General features: G+C 44.3%; 2 protein-coding genes across 3 annotated transcripts in view; one reads left to right on the top strand and one right to left on the bottom strand.

Annotated features, from left to right (window-relative positions):
- Positions 1-6,374: 6,374 nt before the first annotated feature.
- Positions 6,375-14,369, top strand: SLC48A1 (solute carrier family 48 member 1). The gene is made up of 3 exons (XM_043968603.1): positions 6,375-6,627; positions 11,628-11,795; positions 12,449-14,369. Exons 1-3 carry the CDS (start codon positions 6,492-6,494, stop codon positions 12,583-12,585), a joined length of 441 nt encoding a protein of 146 aa, XP_043824538.1. The 5' UTR covers positions 6,375-6,491; the 3' UTR covers positions 12,586-14,369.
- Positions 14,370-15,319: 950 nt separating this feature from the next.
- The window catches only part of HDAC7 (histone deacetylase 7), a 47,492-nt gene continuing 43,717 nt past the window's right edge, over positions 15,320-19,094 (bottom strand). For both annotated transcript variants that reach the window (XM_043966627.1, XM_043966626.1), the window contains 5 exons: positions 18,817-18,935; positions 18,188-18,321; positions 17,972-18,056; positions 16,951-17,089; positions 15,320-16,710 (listed from right to left, as the gene is read on the bottom strand). In XM_043966627.1, the coding sequence (XP_043822562.1) occupies positions 16,662-16,710; positions 16,951-17,089; positions 17,972-18,056; positions 18,188-18,321; positions 18,817-18,935 (526 nt within the window). In that variant the 3' untranslated portion in view covers positions 15,320-16,661. The remainder of the gene's footprint in view (positions 16,711-16,950; positions 17,090-17,971; positions 18,057-18,187; positions 18,322-18,816; positions 18,936-19,094) is intronic.

Genomic DNA, 19,094 nt, shown 5'->3' on the forward strand with positions numbered 1-19,094 from the left:
CTTATTATCTTAATCTCCACTTTAGGGAGGTTGGGGAGAGTTTATCCTAATTTGGAGTTCCTGGGGGCCTAAACGAATACCTGAGGCAGGTACCTTTTTCTTTGGAGGTGTGTTTTTAGGGTTTACATGTCATAAGGTGAACCTAAGGACATATTTGGCCTTTTCTGTGCATGTTCATAAAAACATGCTTAAACTTGTCAAAGCCAGAGGGTCTCTGTGTTTATGATATCTCTTTACTTAAGGTCTGGTTTCTAAGTGTCTTGTCATCTAGGAATATTAATGGCTATTGATGGTTAATGGTTCCTGGTTACTGTCTGCTGATGGTGAGGGTTGATAGGGACATTGGTTACTGTAAGAACACAAACCTAAGTTCTCTGTTAACCCTTTTAGCTACTATTAATAAGGACTCAAGTGTCAGTTTATCTGTTAACCTCTTTTAGCCTCCTCCATCAAACCTGGGTGACTGAAAGGACAATGACTCAAAATATGTAATTCTTTCCCTTAGAGGCAGGGCCAATGGTAATGCTTACCCTAGGGTGTGCCACCACACCTGGTCCAAAATCTATGCACATCTTTTGCTAAGTGTCTATAATCAATATTGGCCTTTTCTTCCTATGATCTCATAGCACTATCTATACCATTTATTTACCTTCTGTTCTCTTTATTGGTTTTTTGTTGTTGTTGTTGTTTTTTTTTTTTTGCGGGGCAATGGGGGTTAAGTGATTTGCCCAGAGTCACACAGCTAGTAAGTGTCAAGTGTCTGAGGCTGGATTTGAACTCAGGAATTCCTGAATCCAGGGCCGGTGCTTTATCCACTGCGCCACCTAGCTGCTCCCTTGTTCTCTTTATTATTAAATTTTTCTTATACTTGAAAGTGCTAGAAAAATCTATCTATACTTACTGGCTCTATTTCCTTTCCTCTTACTCAGCACCTTTCAATCTGACTTCTTACATTATTATTCAACTGAAACTGCTTTCTCTAAAGTTATCAATAACTTCTTTGTAACGGGTAACAACAGATTCTTCCTTTCCCCCAGCCCAGTTGATGAAATTACAAAATGTAAGGGGTTTTGGAGGGACTTGCCACCTGCATGGGGCGGGCGGGGGTGGGGTGGGGTGGGGTGGGGGACTAGTTCACCCAAAGAATTGGAAGCTCATCACAAATCTTATAAAATAAGAAATTTATTAGGAGAGAGGAAAATATAGCCAGGGTACAGATCACTATGGAAAGCTGTCTCACTGGAGTAAGAGAAGACCTGGTCTTTTGTATCTTTATAAAACAAAGGGGAGTGAAGGGCAAGATAACTGTGAGGGGATCTTTGAATAATAGGATATCAGTAGGCTATGCAGCATCCATCTATATCCTGCATATCATCTTGAAGACCTCGATATTGGTACCAGGGTCTTGCTCTGCCACACCTTATTCCTGAATTGCCAGACGGAGCTGTTTTTCCTTTGGCCTAGGGGGTTGGAATCTTTTGGATTTCTTGGGGTCCCACTACAGGGTCAGTATTACAAGATCCAAATCCACTAGGGTTCTTTTCTCTTCTCACCACCTCCAACATGACTTAGGTTGGTTTTTCCTTAAAAGGTGACAAAGTTAGGCTTGGTCTGGGACTACACCTCTATTCATACGTCTTCATGGTAGCCTCTAGCTCTATTGATAGGGTCAAAGGCCCTTCAGATTTGATAATTATCCTGAAGCTGAGCAAATCACACAACCTGTCCTGTTAACCTGAGGGCTTTCCCTAAAGCCCACAGTGGGGGAGGGGGGAAGGGGTGGGGGTGGAGAAGGAAGGTGAGAAGCTAATTGCTACTGTATCCTTGCTGAATATTCTTTCTATGGCTAAATAAGCCTCCCTACAGGTTGGTAACAGAGATAATGAGGTATTAAAGTCTTAAAATGAAGTTCAAAGAAGTGTCTACTCTCCATTATTCCTGTACAAGGAATGAAAAAACTCCTCAGTAAAGTTTGATGATTAATTGGAGGGCTGCTACCAATTGGTTTGCCAAAGACTCAGTCATACCTCTACTGCCTCTTTACAAAGTAACTCTAGGGAGTTAACCAAGAAAAGGGAACAGCTCTAGAAAAGGATGTGCTTTTTGAGTAAGCTATATAAACACAATTACAAAACATTCTTCATACAAATACAGATCTAAAACTGGAGAAATATTAATTGCTTATGGGTAGGCTGAGACAATATAATAATAATGATAGTACTACCTAAAATAATTTTCTTATTCAGTGCCATATCAATTAAATTACCTAAGAATTAGTTTATAGAGCTAGAAAAAAATAATAAAATTTATCTAGAGGAATAAAAGGTTACAAATATATATATATATATATATGTGTGTGTGTGTGTGTATATATATATATATATATATATCATATCAATCAATGGAATTGAATGATGCTAAGGCCTTAGCTTCTCTATCAAGAGAAGATAAAACACTTGGCCTTGCCAGAGACTTGCTCTCTTGGTTCCAGCTCTTCCTCTTAGGACAGTATAGGTTTGTAGATCATCTGAACTCTCCTTGAGACCATGTGCTATCTCTCTGAGAGACAGGATGGATGATCTTGGGCTTTTCTCTTGCTCCTCTTAACTGCCATGAGGTCAATCCTTTACTGGTAGATCTATAATATTAATGAATAAATGCTTAACTGCCCAAACTGGTATCAATAGCCATAGCAATTCATTATACAACACAGTTGTAGCTTAAAATTTAAAAAAACACTAGTGTCAGGGGGCAGCTAGGTGGCGCAGTGGATAGAACACTGGCCCTGGATTCAGGAGTACCTGAGTTCAAATCTGGCCTCAGACACTTGACACTTTACTGGCTGTGTGACTCTGGGCAAGTCACTTAACCCCCATTGCCCTGCAAAAAACAAAAACAAAAAACACTAGTGTCTGATAAATCCAAAGATAGCAGCTATAGCAACAAAAATTCATCCTTTGAGTTCTTTTGATATGTTGGGAAAACTGGAAAGTAGTCTCACAGAAACTAGGCACAGATTGACATTTCACACTAATATACCAAGATAAGCTTAAAATGGGTACATGATTTTGACATAGATGATATGATAAACATATTAATAGAGGGGACAGGGAAGAGTTTATGACCAAATGCGAAACTACACAAGAAAAAAAAAAGGATAATTCTGATTACTGGATAAATTCTGATAAAATTTAGAAGTTTGTGTACAAACAAAACCAATAAAGCTAAAATGATAAGAAAAGCAGAAAACTGGGAAATAACTTTTGCAGCAAATTTCTATGATAAAGGTCTCATTTCTAAAATATATAAAGAACAGAGTCAAATTTATAAGACCATTCTTCAATTAGTAAAGGGTCAAAGGATATGTATGAATAGGCAGTTTTCAGAAGAATAAATATAGGCTGTCAATAACCATATGAAAAAATGCTCTAAATAAGCTAATAATTAAAGAAACACAATTTAAAAAAAATAAAAGTATTTTGTTATTTTCCAGTTACATGTAAGGATAATTTTCAACATGTGTTTTCATCGGATTTTAAGTTCCAAATTTTTCTCCCACCCTCCCTTCCCTCTTTCCTCCCCAAGATGGAAAGCAATCTGATATAGGTTATATATGTACAATCACATTAAACATTTCTGTATTAGTCATGTTGTAAAAGTAGAATCAGAACAAAAGGGAAAAACCTCAAAAAAGAAGGAAAAAACCCCAGCCCCAAAGTAGAAACAGTATGATTCAATCTGCATTCATAATCCACAATTCTTTTTTTCTGGATGTTGTGAACATTTTCTATCATGAGTTCTTTGGAATTCTTTTGGATTGTTGCACTGCTGAGAAGAGCCAAGTCTATCACAATTGTTCATCACACAATGTTGCTGTTACTGTGTACAATGTTCTCCTGGTTCTGTTCCTTTCGGTCAGCATCAGTTCATGTAAGTTCTTCCAGGTTTCTCTGAAATCCTCCTGCTCACTGTTTCTTACAGCACAATTGTATTCCATTACATTCATATACCACAACTTGTTTAGCCATTCCCTAATTGATGGTCATTCCCTTGATTTCCAATTCTTTGCCACAACAAAGAGAGCTGCTATAAATATTTTTGTACATGTGGGTCCTTTTCCCTCTTCTATGATCTCTTTGGGATACAGACCTAGCAGTGGTACCACTGGGTCAAAGGGTATGAACAGCCCCATAGCCCTTTGGGCATAGTTCTAAATTGTTCTCCAGAATGGTTGGATCAGAAGAAACACAAATTTAGACAACTTTCAGGTACCACCTCATATTTATCAGATTGGAAAAAGAAAATGACAAATTCTGGAGAGGATAAACTGAATTATTCCAACCATTTTGGAAAGCAAACTATGGAACTATGACTCAAAAGCTATTAAACTGTACATAACCTTTGACCCAGTGACACTGTTACTCAGTTTATAACCCAAGGAGGTAAAAAAAAAGATGAAAAGGGCATTCAAAAATACTTGTAGTAGCTTTTTTTTCTTTTTTTTGGGTACTAAAGAATTGGAAACTGAGGGAATCAACTGGGGAAAGATTGAACAAGTTGTAGTAAATGAATGTGATGGAATATTATTGTGCTGTAAGAAATGATAAAGGGATGACATCAGAAAAACCAGAGAAGACTTGAATGGACTTATGCAAAGTAAGATGAACACAACCAGAACAATTTATACAGTAACATTAATATTGTAAAGATAATCAACTCTGGAAGACTGATTAACACATGACCAACCCCAGTTCCAAAAGACTCAAAATAAAACATGCAATCCACCTCCAGAAAGAGAACTGATGGACTCAGACTGCAGATTGAAGTATACTTTCTCTTTCTTTCTCTCTCTCTCTCTTTTTCAGAACATGAATAATGTAGATATTTGTTTGTCTATACATATTTGCAATGGCCCTCACTTATTTACCTGTTTATTTATTTATTCATTCATTTATTTGCTTATTTATCTATTTACTTACTTCATTTACTTATTGATTGATTGATTTGCCCATTTATTTATTTATTTATTTATTGCTTTCTCAGTGGTGCAGGTTTTATGAGAATTTACAACAGAAAGTAAAATTGAATTAAAAAAAAACCCTACAGGCTGTGCAGAATGAGACATGCATTTTTGAACATGGACAATTTAGGGAATTTGTTTTGCCTGACTGTGCATGTTTGTTACAAGGGTTTTGTTTTTCTTCTTCTTTTCAGTGTGGGAGAGGTGAGAGGGAGAGAAAATAAATTCCTGTTAGTTGAAAAACTAAATTAAATTAAAAACAAACAAAAAGAAAAACATATATATGGGCTTTAGCATGGCTAAATGTGAGAAAAATGGGACTGTTCCTGAAAGGTATGCTTAATATCTAATGTGATGACAATTTTGGACATGACCAATATGAGAATTTGTTTTGTCTATCTATCTATGTGTTACACATATATATGTCACAAAGGTTTTGTTTTCTTTTCAGTGTGGTAGAAGTAGGAGGGAGAAAAAATAAATGCTAGTTAGTTGAAAGGCCAACTCAATTAAATAAGTTTAATTAAAAACAAACAAAAAGAAAATCTATGGGTTAATAGCAAAGCTAAACTTGGGAAAGTGGATTGTCTCTCGAAGGTACACTTAATATGAAATGTGATAACGTTTTTTTTCACGTGGCCAATGTGGGAAATTGTTTTTTGCTTGATGATGCGTATTTCTTGCAAGGATTTTTTTCCCTTCCCCTGCTCCCCAGGAGGGGGGGAGAGAAAACAAATGCTTGTAAGTTGAAAAATTAAAAAAACGGAATGTTATATTGGGGTTTTTTGGGGTGTTTTTTTTGCGGGGCAACGGGGGTTAAGTGACTTGCCCAGGGTCACACAGCTAGTAAGTGTCAAGTGTCTGAGGCCGCATTTGAACTCAGGTACTCTTGAATCCAGGGCCGGTGCTTTATCCACTGCGCCCTTGATATATTGGTTCTTTATGAAGAACTGAAGAATATATGTCAGAATCTTAAGAGCTCAACGCCAGATTTTGCAAACAAGTGACTGTGGCAAAGAAAAACCCATGGCATATTAAAGTGTTTTTCTTTCCCCTTATGGACGTAAATGGCTTTAAGGTTTACTGTGTAGGTCAATAAAATCAGTTATTTTGCCGAGTTCCCATTACTTTACACAGTCCTGCAGCTCCAGAATACTCCGGCAGGAGACGTGTTTGATCTGAACCACCTGCCGCCCCTCGCAGCGGAGGAAGAAGCGGCGGTAGAGGCCAGGCCTGACGCGCGGCCTCCGACCAGCGAAGCCGCTGTTGCAGCGGGAGGCCGGGCCGACACGGCGGCTCCGCGAGTGTCTGGAGGTGGGGGCGGAGGCGGCCGCGCGGGAGGAGGAGGAGCTTCGAAGCCAGCGTGACCGGCGGGTGAAGCTCCCCGCCCAGCTCGGCACCTGAAGCGTCGCAGCTTGGCTGCCTATTTTCCGCGCCGCGGTGCCTCCTCCGGTTCTCCACAGCAGCCCCGATGGCCCCGTCCCGACTGCAGCTCGGTCTCCGCACCGCCTATTCGGCGGTCGGCTGTGTGATGGGTCTCTCCGCCTTCCTCGTCTGGACCTTCGTTTTCCCCCAACCCGGGACTGCCGCTATGGGGGGCCTCGCAGGTACCCAGCAGGGCGGGCGGACCGGGGTTGGGGACCCTTACTCGGCCTGAAGCTCTTCGCTCACCCCAGCCCCCGTGCCAAGGCAGGAACCCTCTCCCTCTAGCCCCCGAGAAAGGATGGGGGTCATCTTCCTCCGCTGCTCTGAGGCACCCACGACCCTTGAGGCATCATGGGAGGGCTCATTTGCATACATCTGCATAGCTGCCCTGGCTCGCGCGCTGACCCCGGGGATCTCGCTCTTGCCGGACCTTGTTCCTGCGCTTGCCGGAGCCCGACCCCGCCCTGTGCAGCAGGTCGCTGGCCTTCGCCGCCACACCATCCCACCCCCGCCTCGGTTTTAGGCTTAGTCTTGGGCGAACCCAAGGCCGAAGGGAAGTGGCGAGGTCTCGCACTTCTCACCTACCAAGCCTTTGGGTATCCTGTGCAGATTTTGTCCATCCACCCGTGGGATTGCCCTTCTTCCCTCGGGGCCTAGGGCCGGTGAAGAGGCAGTGACAGGAAACTGTCAAAGTGGGGCCTCTTCTGGGGGTGATGCCACGGGGAGGACGGAATTAAGCAAGTTCTTTCTGATTTAGAAATGCCCACCTGGAGCCCAGGCCCTGCGGGTTGTCAGTTCAGTATTGCTCAAGAGTCTGGTAGGGACCTTTCCAGGGACCAAGGGTAAACATGTTGTCTTCCCTCAGGAACTGGTCAGCTCTGTTGACCTTACTTATTGAGGAGCATCCCTGTGCAGAGAAAAGGGGCAGGGGGGTGGTGTCTTGGTGTGGTAAGGAAATTGGGAGGCCCAACATATCCCCAACCGAAGTTGTGATGTTGGGCTGCTGATTTTATATTGTGTCTGTTTCCTCCTTTGTAAAAGGATTATAGCACCACTCACTTTATCTTACTGGGGGATAAAATAAGATTATCTCTGGTAAGCCACTTTGAACAAAGAAAAAACAAAATGTAAAGGTGCTGTAATAACCTTGATTATGAATGTGAATACTCAGATATTCTGAGAGATCTGAAAGTCAGTCTAATGAAAAATGATCAAAGCTGCAGTTAATTAACCAACATCTATTGTATATCTTGGCTTCTCTCGTGGAATAGGGCCCTCATAAGAGCTTCCATTATCTCCAATGATTCTCATTTTATATGTAAAACCTTTGAGTTCATCTTCTCATTTTATAGATGAAGAAACATAGAGGTCCAATGACTTGAGCAGAGCTCGAACTTGAACCCAGGTCTTAACTTGCAGACTAGGGATCTTGTTGCTGTACCACATGCTTTGGCTGCAGTGAGTAAAGGGAGTGAGAGTGAACCCAGGAGAAGCGTGTGCTTTTTCAGGCAGATCTTTGTTCCTTGTTCATGTCATGACGTGCCATATGCCTTCACAAGAGCAGCCAGCCAGTTTTTAGTCTGCATTTTCCAGCCCCTGGCTCTTTCCTTCTGTCAGTTTACCCAGACTGCCTTTCTATTAATTGTTTTTCTACCATAGATTTGCTCTGAATTTTTCTCCTTTGTCCCTTCAGGGGACATGCAACTTGATGCAAAAGAGTTGCAAAGGAGAATCAACTGTAGGGTGATGAGATCTAAGGGAGGGAGACCAGTCTCTAGCAATAGAGCAAGATTTCTAAGTATATCCAGTCTCATTCCTTTAAAAGGACCTAATGGACAAGGAGCTAAAACCCATTTATGCTGAGAGACAGACCTTAAATTGCTTCTCTAGGCCTTAGATTTTTCATTGGTAAAATGAAGGCATTACACTGGATGATGTCTGAGGTCCATTCGTGTTATATAATTCTAATACCCACACTCTTAAACATCTGCAGAAAAGAGCCTCTGGTTAATACTTTGTGCCCAAGTCAGACGGCAGAAGTGGGGCCCTAGGAAGTGTGCTCTGACTCTCAGGAGATGTCTTGCCTTAATGTTATAGATGTTGACCAGTATATCTAGTGGCCACAACTGGCCATTGGGAGAAGAAGCTGCCTCTTAATAGTATTTGCAGTCCATTATTCCTCTTTGCCTCCTAGATGTTAGAGCCTTAGGGATGTGAGAGTAACCTTTGGGTCATCTTTTGCACAAAAAAAATTATATAGCTAGCTCCTTGACTTGAGATCACATGGCTTCTGACCACAAGATGTCCAGAAGATGCTGAGTCATAGGAGAGCAGCTCCAGCTTTTTTCTGCTCCCTGCCCAGGGTCATATGTCCAGTGGTGCTGGCATGTGAAGTTGTCTGGGCACGATACCAGAGAGCAGTGAGGGAGTCATGCCAGACAGGCATAGTAGCTGAGCTAGGTGGCACTGACCAAAATGGGGACAGCAGGGGTGAAGGTCCAGGGCCCATTTTGGGCAGGCCTACTTCAGATCTCTAGGCGGAAAACACACTGAAGTATGGCTTTGTTTAGAAAGAAAAAAACCCATCGAGTTCTCACTCCAACATAAAGGAAAAAAAAAAGAATAAAAATTTACAAACTGTCCCTTAGATCTAATATATTGAAGTGGGCTTGGCAGCACCACGTGACTCTGGGCCACATCTTTCCCACCACGGGCACTATAGGGGAGTGGTTCTGGAAAAATATGTGCCAAGGTTGTTGCTGGGGTCCTATTTTCATGCCCATGTATACATTTTTTCTTGATGGGTCAGATGAGTCATATGTGTGCTAACTATTGCTTCCCTTTGATCAAATTAATTTTTTTGGCTTGAGGATAATTTGACAGGATTGCCATGTTTTCCCTTGTGCACACAGCTTTTTTTGTATGTATGTATATGCCCATCTGGGCATTTTTACCTATGATGCAGTATGGGCTCCTGTGGAAGTTCCCTTACTTAGGTGAAATGGAGTAGTTTGGGAGGGGGAGATATTGATGGTTATAAGTGGTTTCCATTTCTTTTTTTGCGGGGCAATGGGGGTTAAGTGACTTGCCCAGGGTCACACAGCTAGTAAGTGTCAAGTGTCTGAGGCCAGATTTGAACTCAAGTACTCCTGAATCCAGGGCCATTGCTTTATCCACTGCACCACCTAGCTGCCCCTCCATTTCTTTTTATGTAGACTACTTGCCTCTTTTATACTTCCACACTGCCCTTTTAAGAAATGAGTGTTGGGAAGGCTACAGAGGAGGTGGGTGTACTTTTTTTCCCTCTTTCCTCCTTTTTCATGTGAGTTCATGTCCCACAAACTCCATGGTCAGCATCTCCATCAGTCCCTTACTTAGCAATTTCTAGTTAGAAAAAATGCTGAATCATGGTAGAGCTCTCATGTCCTCCCAGGCTCTCTAGCCTCTGCTGGAAAACTTGAAGTTGTCTATTAGATTCCTCCTTTGGAATCATGTCCTTTGTGAATCCCCTCTGACCACAAACTGGTTATGGGGCAAGAATATCCCTGAAAACAGTGGTCCATTGAAACCTGAATAATGCTGCATAACCATGTTGATGGCATGGTAGAGAAATGCCAGGTCTAAGTCTAGTCTGAGTTTCAGTTATAATAATCTTATAGTTCCTCTAACCTAGCCTCATCTGCATTTAGTATTTCTTGCTGGCAGTAGAGGGGTACTGTGTGGCCTGGGCTACTGACTGGCCTACTGAACTCTACCTCAGTTGTGAAGCTTCCTCTGCTGAAGATACTGAAACTTTGGGAATCTAGTATTTTAAATGGCCTTACTCTGTAGAGGGAATGGGATGACTGCTGAGAGCTTACAGTTGGCTTGCCCTCTTTTCCCATTTTAAAATGATTTCTTATTATAAGCAGACATCAGCAAACATGAACATTTCACTATACAAAGAAAACAAAAATGTGGATTGTATATGAAACTTCTGTTTTGTAAATTTATGTGTGTGTGGTTGTTAGGTATAGTTCCAGTTTAATATGGTAATTTCAACACCATCCTGCTTGTCTCCTCCTGAACTCCTGTTTTCTTTGTTTTTTTTAAATGATTCATTGACTTTTCTTTTTTACCTGTATCACTCCTTTTCCACTACCATCCAACACAAAGGAAAATAAAAGCCCTTTTTTTTTTAACAAATTCACCCATTTTTTCTCTGTGGAAATGCATATCTCATTCTGCACCTCTAGTCCATCCCATCTCTTTCACATTTTCTGGAGTCATAATTAATCTGTCATTGAATCGATCAGAATTCTTAACTTTTTCACAGCTGTTTTTCTTTACAATGTTGTAGTTAAATTGCATAAAATTTTCTTTTGCCATGTTTGATGGCTACAGAACCCTGGGGCCTTAATCACATTCAGAGGATTGTTGCTAAGCAACTGGCACTGACTGGCACAGAATGATCCTGTTGTGTTGGCCTGGTGGCTACTGTCATCTTAGGAGAAAATGCCTCGCCAGGCCCTGAAGGACAGGTTTAGAGAAGGGTGGTAGCAATGTGTATGGTCATGAGTCCATATTTCTTCCCCAAATTCTAATCCTCTAGGGGGTCTCTCTAAGAGTTCCTGTATCAAGTATTGAAGAGGAACCCTGTAAGATGTGTGGCTAAGCTATTCAGATCTGTCTCTTTTACTCTTTGAAAGAGGCAAGGCCGGTGTGGAAATTTAGTGTGAGCTTCCCATGAAATGACCTGTATCTAGTGTGATAGAGCTGAGGAGTGGGCTCTTAAGAGAGAGGGATCAGGGATTTTTGGTTTCTGTCCCACAAGTGTTGTAATGGCCCCTAGTTACTGTGTTAGTAGTTGTCTAAATCTTGGCTATTCTCTATTTGGGAAACAAAACATTGGAGGTACCTGAAGGGAAAGGAACTGGGAAGGACTTAGAAAAGAACTGAAGGAAGGTGTGAAATACCTAGGGGACTGGGGCAGAAAAGGGAGAAGCCTTAGTCACATAAGTTTAGGATCTTCTAATCAGATTAATCTTCAGGGCTTTCCTCTTCTAGAGATAGTGAAGCTAAAGGAACATGTTTCCTGCCACTTCAGGTGGTGGTAGTGGGGTTTGTCTTGGCTGCTGTCTCCCTTAGGGCTAAGTGCATCTGAGTTCTTCAGAGCCAGGCTGACACTGTGCCCCTTCTCCAGGTGTTTTGGCGCTCTGGACTCTGACGACACATGTGATGTACATACAGGATTATTGGCGTACCTGGCTTAAGGGCCTTCGATGCTTCCTCCTCGTGGGCATTTTCTTCTCTACTGTCTCCATCACCGCATTCTGCACCTTCCTTGTCCTGGCCATCACTAGACATCACGGTGAGGGGGTGGAGTCGGGAGGGTATGCAGCTGGAGTGAAATGGGTATAGGGGAGAGGTCAAACAGGAGGAACACTATAAGACCAGACTCAAGACAAGCCATGTGTCAGGCAGCAGGAGTATCTGTGGTACCCATTGACCAGGGTCAGAACTGAATTAACAGAGAATTGACAAGTCTTTCTGGAGCCTAGAGCACATTCCACTTTCCTGAGATGTGGTTGTCCTACTGTATAATAATGCACATTTATGTAGTGCCTTAAGGTCTAGAACACATGGGTTTGTTCCTTTGTTAATGCAATCCAGTGCTAGAAAACAAAGTTTGGGGTAAATATAAGGTAGGGTGACTTAAGAATAAAGAGCTGGCTAGTCTCAGTTCCATCTTTAGAAGCCCTGATCATGTTTACTACTCTGGCCTCTCTTACACTTTGTCCCTCCCTTCTTTGTCTGGACCAGAAAATATTCATCAGATTTGGATCTTCCTGTTAGGTTGGTTCTGAGACATGAAGGGCAGAATACAACGGGATTTGGGGAGGGCTTCTCTCGTATACAATAGCTCCCCTCTCTCTGAATGTTGGCAGACAAGGTAACATTATAGGACAGCCCCCGAAGTCATCGTTGGGTCTCTTATAACCATACTTTCCTTGTTTTCTGCAGGCTTCACAGATCCCACCAGCTACTACCTCTCCTGTGTGTGGAGCTTCATCTCCTTCAAATGGGCCTTTTTGCTCAGTTTATATGCCCACCGATACCGAGCCGACTTTGCTGACATCAGCATCCTTAGTGACTTCTGACCCTGACTACTTAGCCTCCCCAGTGGGGTGGTTCTTAGTGACTGGACTCAACCTCTGAGAAGCAGAGTAGTCCTGTGCTCCTTCTGTTGTGGGGCTCAGAAACTATGGAAGAGGACATGCTGCTGGCAATGGTTGGGAGTGGGGAGGGTCTCCCCGGATACTTTTCCTCATCCTGTGAGCCTTATTTCTTTTTTAAGGTTTCTGGTGGGGGAAGGGCCTTGCCACCCTGCTTCCTGGCCTGTCTAGGGAGGGGACGCTTTGTACTTTTTCATATGGATCTATTTTCTTATCATAAGGTAAGCCTTTTTTAAGTGGGTAATATAGCAACAGGGTTAGGAGAAGGCGGCAGTGGACTTAAACGGTGGCTTAGGAAAACATTGTTATTAGTAGGGCCAGGAGATGGGTGGAAGAAGAGGTATTTAAGGTTGCTTTTAATCTCCCAGCTTTGAAAGAGCTCTCTCCTGTTACTTTCTTTAAGGGCAGGATTGGGCCTGAAGATTTTGTCAAACTTTGGGAGTCCCCGAAAGGAGACTCTTCTCAGCTTTCCCCATTCCCTGTCCCAAAGAAGAGTCCACATTTGACTTTACTCTTTCCCTGTGTCTTGGAGTGGCGAAAAGGGCTGTCTCCCTCCTTTTAGCCTCCCATAGGATTGTCCCCTCTCTAGGGACCCTGGGGTTAGGCAATAATCCTGAAGCCCAGAGCAGTGCTCTCTTGGGAAACCCAAATTGGGTTCAGATGTATTGGCAAATGTTAGGGGCAGATGCCTGTAGAAGAGATTTGTGGAGATGGCAAAATAGTCCAGGCTGGGAGGGATGTTTCTCCTAGGTCAACTACCACGTACACATACCACCTTATATCCTCATCTGTTCCCCATCTGGTCCTACCCAGGCCACTTTCCTGGGGTTGAGGTTGGGGCTGGGGAGGATGCAGTGTTGCTGGAGAGAGAGGAGTCTTTAGACACTGCATTCAGGGGCTAGACCTCTTAGTTGGAGTTCTGCTCCTAGCCTACCACAGGTCCCCTGCTTTCTTTCCCTCCCCTAGAACTTTTATCTTTGTCTCTACTTCTGGACAAAAGATCTGCTTTCTAATGTGACGCCCTGACCCAGGGGCCCTTAACAAGCTCTAAGGGTCTGCTGTTATATTTTTACACTGTACTGGCGTTGTGCATGCTTCTGTTTTTAGCTCTTTCTTTCCCACTCCTCAGACTAGTTCTTGTGCCCACCCCAATCTCAGTCATATTTCCGTGTCACTGGCACTTTAACAGAAATACAACAAACAGCTGCTTTATCACTAAATGGCCTCTGGGTGTCGCTTGTGTGTTAGAAAGCTCCAAAGGGGACTTGAGGATAATACAGAATGAAGTGACTACCGATCTCTGCCATCAAAGGCCAGAGGAATGGGAGTCATGGAGACTGGGGGCTGCCTTACCCTCCTTATCTCCTCATAGGTCCTTTTATGCTGCTGATCTGAGGGATGAGCCAGCAAGGATATTCATGGCCTTGGGCATAAAGTAGCTGGGGAGTACAGTGAATAGAGCATTGGGTCTGGAGTCAGGAAGAACCAAGTTCAAATTCTGCTTCATACATGTCTTGGCCATGTGACCCTGAGCGTTTGTAAAATGAGGATAATAATACCACCTTCCGTCCAAGTCTGTTGTGAGACTGAAATGAGATCATATTTCTGAAGTACTTTGCAAACCTCAAAATGCTATATAAATGCTATTTATTAGTATGGGGATGGGAACAAGTATTTATTAAGCACCTATTATGTCTGTGTGTTAAGTACTTTGCAAATATTATCTTATTTGATCCTCACAACAATCCTGTGGTGTAGGTACTATTATTATACCCATTTCATAGATGAGGAAGCTGGGTCAGAGGTTAAATGACTTGACCAGGGTCACATAGCTAGTCAGTATCTGAGGCTAATTATTACTCAGGTCTTCCTGACTCCAGGCCTAGCACTCTGTTGCCTATATTATATGATAATAACATACATTGTATATATTGTCAACATACTTTATTATAGATTTATCTATTATTAAATTTTAATATATTATTCTTAGGACCAAGGTAGCCTATATTCTAGGCCCCATGGATGTTTGAGAACCTCTTCTCCACCTCTATTCCTCACATTACTGGTGATTGGGCCTGTCATAGTGGCCATTATTTGTTCTTCATTCCCCCAGGTCCAGAAAAGGAGGAAAGAACTAGGGCTTTTCAGCTCTTTGGGTGGAGGAAAGAACAATATGCACCAGAACTAACTTTGTAACTTAGGGCCTCCCCACCCCCTCCGCGCCCCCCCTGCAGTGCCCCACAGGGCCCATGGTGACTGGGAGCATTTTATTTCTCTGCTTAATGCACTGAGCTTCCAAGAGCTACTTACTACCTTATCGGTTTTTTCCTTTGTACTTCAGGCTTGAAAAGCATGTAAGTAATCAGCCCCTCCCTGTTACTGGGCACCCTGTATGTGGAATGTCTGGTCAAACGTGTACAAGACATAGGCGAAACATGAATGTCTCTAGATTATGGAGAATCCACCTTTCTCTGGCACAGCGGACCAAGCGCTGCTTTGGGACTAGAGGTTCTGGTTCAAATTCTGCTCTGCCACTCACTACCTGTATGGTGTTGGGTTTCAGTTTCCTCATCTGGGTGGAAATACCTCTCAGCTGTGGGTCCAGAAGAGCTGATAGGACTCCTTTCAGAAAGATGGGCTGGCACTGGCACCCCCAGACTGGGGGAGAGTGGGAGTGGGAGGGAGGTACTGGTTAAGCAGAGATTGGAACCAACCTGGGCATTTCCAGAAAGGCAAGGATGAATGAAGAACAGAGGCAAGAATTGCCACAACGCCTCCAGATTCTCCTCTTCTATTTCTGCCCTAGGTTTCTACCCCCATGTACATATTTCCACGTGTGAGAACATGCACACTGCCACATTTGCATATTGTGTGCACACGCTTAGACCATTTCACCACTAGGAGGCCCTTGTCTTATGCAGTTTTAAAGCAAATAAACATTTATTCAGATTTTTCTTCTTTCTTTTTTCTTAAACAAAAACATGCACATACACAGGAACTTTGTGTAGGAAACATACATGCGCACACACACAAATACTTCTGGCCCCAAGCTGGGGCTAGGAAGCCCCTGTGCTGATGTCCCCAGGAGCAGCCCTTCTCACTGGCCGCATCTTTACGTCCCCTCCTTTCCTTTAGCTAAGGCAGTTCCGTGTGGGGACAGAGAATGCAAGCCTGAATGGAAGCCTTAAGATGGGAAAGCCAAGGCTCCAAGTTGTGTTGTATCCCAGAGAAGATGAGGGAGTTGGCACCGTCTGCTTGGGGAAGAGGGGCAGCTCGCTCCTCCCCAGGGTACTGAGATGGTTGTCACGGTATACCCTGTCCAGGCACTGAAGATGGGGGGAGGGTGGAGAATTAATCTAACTAGTGACTCTTATCAGATTGTGCTGTATCCTAGTGCCTGGCAAGGGCATCCCTGAAAGCCCAGTACTTCTGGGGTGGGGAGATGACAGGGTATCTAATCATGCACAGGGAGGAGATCCCTGGAGGCCTCACAATGGGCCTGTCTTCTCTCTCAAGCTCAACTTCAAGAAGGATTGAGAGTTCACATTTCCATACAGACCTTGAGGCTGTATGACAAAGGGGCTGGGGCCCCTGGGGTGGAGATAGTGGTTTGGGGTGGGTTGAGACATGGGAGCCAAGGCTTTCCTCCCACTCCAGGGGAGAAGCTCTCCTGTGGGCCAGAGGTCCTAGTAGGCCATGCTCCAGAGGCCTAGAGGAATCTGCTCTTGGAGGAGAGGTCCAGGGCTGGAGCAGTGGCTGAGCACCACTCCCTTCTCTCTTCATTCCTTTCTAGAGACTTTTCCCTGTGCCCCGCCCTAGGGCTTGGGGATCCCCCCAAGTTCTCTGGGGTGACTGTCAAGGGAGGAGCAAGGCTAACAGGCATCAGACTAGGACCCTTCGGATCTGAAACCTCAAGGACTAGATACAGTGGCCATTGGTTAGAAGATGTAGATCTAAAGGGCAGGAGTGGATGGTGGATTGCTTTGCTTTGTCCTGAAGCCTTAGAGATTCATGGGTTCCTCTTCTTCTTCCGTCAGCTGCTCTGAGGGCCTGGTTTGGGAGGGAGAAGAGGCAGAAATTGACTACAGTTGGAGAACTTGAGAGGGAAGGCTGAGGTTGGTGGGAGACCCTGCCATCTCTGGGTTAGGCACTGAGAGAAGAAGGAGAAAAGCTAGCAAAGGTTAGGACTGATAGGGTCTAGGTATACTCAAGAGAGTGAAGAATGGAAGGCTGTGATGGATTCCAAAGTCCAGACCCAAGAGGTTGTTGGGCACAGAGTAGGGGAGTTACCTCTTTTCTGCCAGGATGCCCACTGAGAGTGAGGCCAATGCTGACACTGTCTCCACTTCTTCGGTGTCAGCCATTGCCACTGAGGGCACCCAAGAATCTGGACTGGAGGCCAACCATTGCATCGAACCCCAATACTTACCTGAAATAAGAGACTGAGTAAGATTTGGGATTGATTCAACACAACCCATGGGGCTGGGTGCCTGAGTTCAGCAGAATTGGTCTTTTGGTTCAGAACCTGACAAGTTAGCCCTCAGACCACTCTCCCTTCCCCTTCCACCCCACCTGTGTACCCAGAGAAGAGGTGCAAACCTAAGAAATTACAAAGAAAAGCATGGGCACAGGTCTTGGGGCTGACAGGGCAGCAAAATGCCAATGTGGAGAGGCATGAGGAAGACAAGTGACAATGTGACCTGGGCTGCTGTGCCCAAGGGATTCAGAGGGGCTCCCCCCAGCCCTTCCAGCTCTGTAAGATTAGTGTCCTTGCTCTGCTGCTGAGGCCAAGGAATCATTAAGTAAAACTGTTCAAGATATGTTTTCCTGAAGCCCCTTGTACTGAAACCCTGTCACCCCACCCTCACCCCTTTCTAGGACTCTTCTTAAAACTACAATGGATCAGACTTCAATACCTATAGTACACATTTTGGAAATATGATGGGGAAGCGGATTGGCCCTTAACTCTCCAAATCCATACATTCCATATACTTCTGAAGTCCCAAGAACATTCATATATCAATTTCCAAATCAGGCAAGATCTTGGACCCTTTTAGACAGTTATAGCTGTGGCTAATTGGCTAGGAGTACTTGCCACCAGAGGCATAGGAAAGCCTCTGTTTAGTCGCTATTTGGGGGAATAAGAGTGTGTGGGGGGGTAGTTTTAGGGGAACCCTGTACTGTCTTCCATTTTCTAGTACCTATGGCCCTAGCAATGCCCCCATGCAGTGGGTATGTCCCTGGGCAAGAAGGCTGATTTTATGCCCTCCTGGACCAGCTTAGACGACTGTCCTATCATCCCTTTACTCACTGTGCACCCGGATCACAGCTTCCAGGGATCGAATGGCATTTAGGTTGGGTTTCTGTTTCCAACTCTCTTCAGAGAGGGGATCCACCTATAGGAAATGCACATACCAATCACTTATGGGGCCCAGATACCTTCCCCTCCCCCATAGCTAGGGCCTGGACTGCTATGCTATAAGAACCCATCTTCTCTGCCTCAGTTGGGTGTGGAGAAGTGTCTCACCTTGTTACCCAGCAGGGCAGTCACACAGGCTTCAGAGGCATCGCAGATGGCTGTGAGATCATGGCCACCCTCCAATGCCAAGACCACTGCTCCTCCTGCCAAGCTCATCAGTTGCTGTGTCATGTACCCAAAACCTGGGATAGGAATAGATGGCATGGAAACAACAGAGGCTTCTTTTGCCTCTGTCTCTTCCCTCCACTGCACCTCTGTTCTCTAGGATGTCACCCCGTCTATCCCCAAGGGTCAAGCTGGCTCCCCCAATCTCCTACTGGAAGGGCTGCCAATTGAACCTGGGACACACATCTTTGGGAGAACTTTTTATTGCTGGCTTGTTTTAAGTGCTAGTTTGTGGCCTGAATCCCTAGGGATCTGGGTAGGGCCTAGTGCCTATAGTTCTACCGGATGGATTGATAAGAATAGTTCTGGCCTAAGTGGTCACTAAAATGCTAGGGGTACTTGGCCCTAAAATTTCCCCTAACCTTGATTAAGATAAACTCATCATGCACACAGACACAAGCTGACCAAGATCATATCCCTTTCCCCACTTCCCACTTTACATATTTCAGTCTCAGGATGAACAAAATCTCTTCCCAGTCTAGAAGTCAATCACCCCTTGGGAATTTTCTTACACTTGGCAGAGACATGGTAGCCTCCCAGAGGTGGGGGGTGGCCATCTGCAGCATCAAACCCAGCCGACACCAGGACCAGGTCAGGAGAGAATTCTCGGGCGATGGGCATCACAACTGTTCTGTGGGGGCACATCATATTCTCAGGGGCCATTTGGGGGAGAGTGATCTTGGGGTGCAAAAGAGGACATTACTGGGGCAACAGGCAACCTGGAGCCTCAGAACCTGGTTAAATTTGGCCCTAGTGACCGGGACCATGGGCCCTGAGGAAATCAGGACTA

This window comes from Dromiciops gliroides, chromosome 5 (assembly GCF_019393635.1).
Source record: "Dromiciops gliroides isolate mDroGli1 chromosome 5, mDroGli1.pri, whole genome shotgun sequence".
Lineage (NCBI taxonomy): Eukaryota > Metazoa > Chordata > Mammalia > Microbiotheria > Microbiotheriidae > Dromiciops > Dromiciops gliroides.